The following is a 5131-nucleotide window of genomic DNA, read 5'->3' as shown; positions in this document are numbered from 1 at the left end:
TCCTGCCATGACGGCCTACGGATCGATGGAGTTTTTACGTCCGGTCTCAGTGACTCTGCCATTGCAGTCTTGCCCTCACGGCCTTCCCCTACGGAAATCGTGCCCCGTTTCGCTTAACTCTGTAAGGTATGCGTGCTTTTCACCATACCGTGATTTCTGTTTGCTTCGCCATAACGTAGAATCAAACTCGTTCGATTTTACGGTTCCCGACAGCGTCTGCATTGGGGGCCAGCTTTCAAAAATTTACTTGGATTTGAAAGTAAAATGTGAAAGCTGGACTGGCTTCAAGGCGCTGTCGGGACAGCAACGAGCTTTGGACGAGTCAGGCCAGCTTTGAAATTCGCATGAAAAGTTGGCCTCTGGACACTGGAGAGTGGTCCGAATTCCGCAGAGGTTGCATAGTTGCAAAGATTACTGAGCGGCGGTCAGAAGAAGGGGGGCGGGGAGAACTAGGAACGGGGAAGGCCGCAGGCGTATTATAGAATAGTAGTAGGGTGTAGGCTGTAGGATATGCAGGAATGTGGAAAAAATCAAATCAAGAATCGGGATTGGGAACAAGAACTGTCTGGAGGGAGACAGTAAACAGGCCAACAGGCGAGGTGCAGAAATAAACTACGGAAAGAGGGATCGCTTTGAACGTGCAAGGGCATGATAACTCCGAATACCTGTGTGTAGTGTGCGTAGCTTGCAATGAGTGCTGTCTGGAACACATCGCTATAAGGAAGCCGGTCTTTCACATGCTTAAAATGACTCTGCATTATGGTTTTCCTGCTGTAGGAAAGTGGCCGCACCCCAGATCACTCCTAGCTTTTCGACAATCAATCAATTCGATTCCTCCCCTTGCTAGAAGGAACCTCGATTCCTGTCGGATCACGGTATGTGCATTGTTTGCTTTCTTGTCGATCAAGGTATTTCCTGCGTGACTCGTTTCACATCGACAGATTCATGGAGAAATGTTTGTTTGCTTCACAAGCTACGTCTATGAAGCAAAGAACCGTGGAACGTTAGGTGTTTTTCTCTACTCTATACGTCGAGTACTCCTGACGGATTCAGCAAGCTTAACACGCCAAAATCTGACACAGATTGCAGCATTTTCGACGGACGTTGGCCATCGTTTCTGCTTCTGCCGTCGCTTCCGAGTTCACCCGACGACAAGATAGTCGATAGTCGAAGCCAGGACGCGACCGCTCTCAAATGGATCCACAGCAGACAAGCTCGAGATTCAAGAGAGTTTGCGTCTTTTGTGGCGCATCAAGTGGCCGGAGGAGCGTCTTCCAGGATGCGGCAATCGATTTGGGAAAGGAATTGGTACGTGCAATCTGTGTCATGTACAATCTATATTTCAGGTCTCGATTTCGTTTCTTGCCGGGTTGATTTTGAGGAAAGATTTGGGAGGATATTCAAACACGGTCTGTTAATGAACTCTTTGAAAGTAAGGATTGTCGTCTTGCTCATTTTTCCCGTCCACATCTGGACTGTGCATAAGCTTGTCCCAGTACTAACGGGACCATTTTGTGAGCTTTGCAACTTCCTCCAGAACCGCCTTCTGTATGGAATATGTCAATGTGTGAATCTGTTTCGTCTTTCCTGACTTAATCCTTTTAGCTAATTCCTTCCGCTTTTATGAGCGACGGTTTGCTGACCTTGCGCAACCCGACTGCATGCAAAGCGGAGGCGCACCGATTCCCGACGAAGCGGAGATTCATCTCTCTAAATTCGCGGTACAGTAGATGATGATGTACGAAGTTAAAAGCCACGACCTTTTGTTCTGAAATCGTGATATAGGTCTCGGCCGCTGCGGTGATGCTCTTTGGTGTCACTTCAAGCTAGCAGCCGTAGACGTGCCATCTCAGTTTTGACACGTAATTAGTCCAAGCCAGGGAGCTTGGACTGTAGCGAACTACGTACGCTTTAAGTATTACGCGTTCAATGTATGAAGGATTATTTGCAGTTCACGAACGTAGAAAGCACTAGTCTTGACTCTTGATGAATGAGCTATTTCTGACGGATCACGCTGTGTGTGAACCTTCAACATCAAATAACTGCTGCAGGTGAAGCGCAAAATAGACCTGGTCTACGGTGGAGGAAGTGTAGGACTCATGGGCCTGGTCTCCAAAGAAGTTCACGACGGAGGACAGCATGTTCTGGGGTAAGGCTTTTGGTGCGGATTTTGATGAGTAGAATTCTATTGAGGCTGTGTCAATCGTGTTTTGTTTGCTAATAGCTCTGATGTTTGATTTGTTGGCAAAATGGAGCAGAGTGATACCGAAAACTCTGATGCCTCGAGAGGTAGCTCCTAGTATACACAGAACTCATGCATCGTGCAGCTCGATGGATTGAGTGCTAAGCATATTTATGTTGGTCTCTGAGGATAGTGACGGCGTGCGAAACGGAATCGAACCGAAATGCTTGCTTGCAGTGATCGGGTGCACTGGGTGTCGAGTGTAGTCTTTGTAGATCTCGAGTGTTAGTGTTAGTGTTACTAGCGATGTCAGAGCCCCGGCTCTAACCTCAAATTGTGATTTTGGCAGATTACGGGACAAACAGTGGGAGAAGTTCGAGCTGTGGCCGACATGCACCAACGCAAGGCCGAGATGTCTCGACAGGCAGATGCCTTCATTGCTCTGCCAGGTAGACCTGGAAACCTTGATTGTTGCCCTAGCCCTTAAATCATTATTTCAATGTCTCCTCAACTCAATACATTTTTGTAAGTGCTTATCTTTTTATCTAGTTCCTCGGTTGCCTATAGTTATGCAAACGCTTTTTGTTTATCTAGTTTCCTGGAATAAAATTCGATAAACTCAAATCCGTGTTTTGCAGGGGGGTACGGAACTTTGGAAGAGCTGATGGAGGTTATTACTTGGTCTCAGCTCGGTATACACGACAAGCCGGTAAATCATTGTACCAACACCTCGCTTCTTCAGTGTTCCGTGATTACCTCTGCAATCGAGTCTCGTAGCTGCGTGTGGTGTCGTACCTTGCACTGGAGTAGTGCCTCCCGAAGTCTTTCCTTTAACATCGAAACCCGTGCAGGTGGGTCTTCTAAACGTTGATGGTTACTACAATTCGTTGCTCGCTCTAATCGACAACGCTGTAAACGAGGGCTTCATCAAGCCGTCTGCCAGGCATATCTTCGTAGCTGCACCAAATGCAAGGGAGTTGGTGCGTAGATTGGAGGTGCGGAATCTACCTAATTAATCTAATTATATTTGGCTTTGGACCCAAATTCGAAAGCAATCCAAAATTCTCTCCGCCTCTGACCAATGGGGGTTTCGATTCATTAGTTGAACGGGATCTGGTGTAGTCAATTCTTATCCGTACTTGTTTCAATTCTTATCCTTACTTGTTTATCTTTTGCAATGCAAGTTTCTTCACTATGTACCATCACTTATGCATGGCAAAACATGCATAATTGGGTATGCCAGAACTGTATTGCCAATTGACTTCAGTGTAGTGAAGTGTTTGCCGGTCGTCTTGGTTGTCAGGAGTACGCTCCTATGCACGAAAAGGTTGCTTCACAGCATTGCTGGGAGATGGAGCAACGGGAGAGCTTTGAAAACACGGACCTTGCGCGGTGATTCAATTTTTGCGCTTCTCCTAATCACTGTTTTGACCGTCGACCGTGGCTCCCTCTGGTCACGACGGGTGTATGCGAACATGCATATATGCACGTATGCCGTGAGTTATGTACGTGTAGCCAGTGTCACGGTTCACCTAAAATGGTGTATAGGAGCCTTTTTCGGGTAATGCCGGCAAGGTTTTCAATTTTCGAACGTTATCGGTACATGAGCAGTGTACGTTTGTCGAGGCGTTTTTTCGAGGCGGCATCTGATTTAGGTGGTGGCCGTGTGGAACTTACCCAGGAGGATGTTGCTGGAGGGGCTGCTGGACGGATTACTGTTTGAAATCCTAGAAGAATTTCTGGCTGGGCATCGTGATGTATGTCATTTGGTGCTCCTCTGTCCACCATACTCTATGTATAATCATAATATAGACGATCTGTTTCAGTTTTGTGCGCATGTATAATACATATTAAGAATGTGCCTTTCCACCCTTTGTTTTGTCTTGTAGTATATATAGCATCTCTTTTCATTAAGTCGAGGTGAGCTACGACAATTCATGAAAAAGCTACTGGCAAAAATATGCAAGAAAGATCTGCCGATGTTGAGAAGTTCCCTCAAGTACGATCCTTGACCTAATAATGTTCTTAAATCCTTCTTAAGGAGAATGCTATTCAGAACCGAGTTGCGGTTCTTAAGAGTGCATTTGAAAGAGATGTAAAATTGCCAATGTCGAAAGAACGAGTGCTGAAACCTCTAAGGCGACTGCTATTCACAACGAATTGCTCAAACCAATACTTAGCTGGTAAGATCTTGCTGAAGCTATTCACAACGAGTTGTTGAATGTTAATTCTCTCGGAGGAGGCTTCTATTCAGAATACAACCGAGTTGCAAATCGTTCCTAAAAGTCCCTTTCAGATAATTGAATTTCAAAAGGCGTGATTTGAGTTGAATACAGGAAACAAGAGATGACGAACCAAGGACGTGACGACCTTTATTATTAAAGGTGACGACTATTATTATTAAAGGTAGGAAAAATGCTTTTCCTAACTGAAGTGTTGACTGCAAATCTAGAACCGGGTGATTTGAATACTGAGTGAATACTACATTGCTAACCTTGAACGTAGGGGAAATGCGTATATAACTCATAGAGGGACCTCTTTTCCTTTATTGATTTTTTTGCAAATGCGTATAGAGGAACCTATTGGAAATGCGTATAGCTCTCTTCCTTTATTATTGATTTTTTTCCAAATGCGTATAGAGGAACCTATTGGAAATGCGTATAGCTCTCTTCCTTTATTATTGATTTTTTGCAAACTATTTTCTTCCTTTTTTATTGATTTTTTTGCAAATGCGTATAGAGGAACCTATTTTCCTTTATTATTGGTTTTTTTACAAATGCCCCTATAACTTATAGGGGAACCTATTTTCCTTTATTGATTTTTTTTGCATTGAACCTATTTTCCTTTATTATTGGTTTTTTTACAAATGCCCCTATAACTTATAGGGGAACCTATTTTCCTTTATTGATTTTTTTTGCATTGAATACTCTACATTGCTAACCCTGAACG

General features: G+C 44.4%; 1 protein-coding gene across 1 annotated transcript; it reads left to right on the top strand.

Annotated features, from left to right (window-relative positions):
• The first annotated feature begins 744 nt into the window (after positions 1–744).
• On the top strand, positions 745–3953 carry LOC147898136 (cytokinin riboside 5'-monophosphate phosphoribohydrolase LOG3-like). The gene is made up of 8 exons (XM_087379651.1): positions 745–875; positions 1083–1308; positions 2052–2149; positions 2259–2289; positions 2532–2631; positions 2821–2891; positions 3034–3177; positions 3486–3953. Exons 2-8 carry the CDS (start codon positions 1195–1197, stop codon positions 3576–3578), a joined length of 651 nt encoding a protein of 216 aa, XP_087235777.1. The 5' UTR covers positions 745–875; positions 1083–1194; the 3' UTR covers positions 3579–3953.
• Positions 3954–5131: the final 1178 nt, after the last annotated feature.

This window comes from Dipteris shenzhenensis, chromosome 9 (genome assembly GCF_047967505.1).
Source record: "Dipteris shenzhenensis isolate YYH24624 ecotype China chromosome 9, Dip_SZ_1.0, whole genome shotgun sequence".
NCBI lineage: Eukaryota > Viridiplantae > Streptophyta > Polypodiopsida > Gleicheniales > Dipteridaceae > Dipteris > Dipteris shenzhenensis.
The sequence above is the reverse complement of the archived record's forward strand: the minus strand, read 5'-3'. Positions and strand labels throughout refer to the sequence as shown.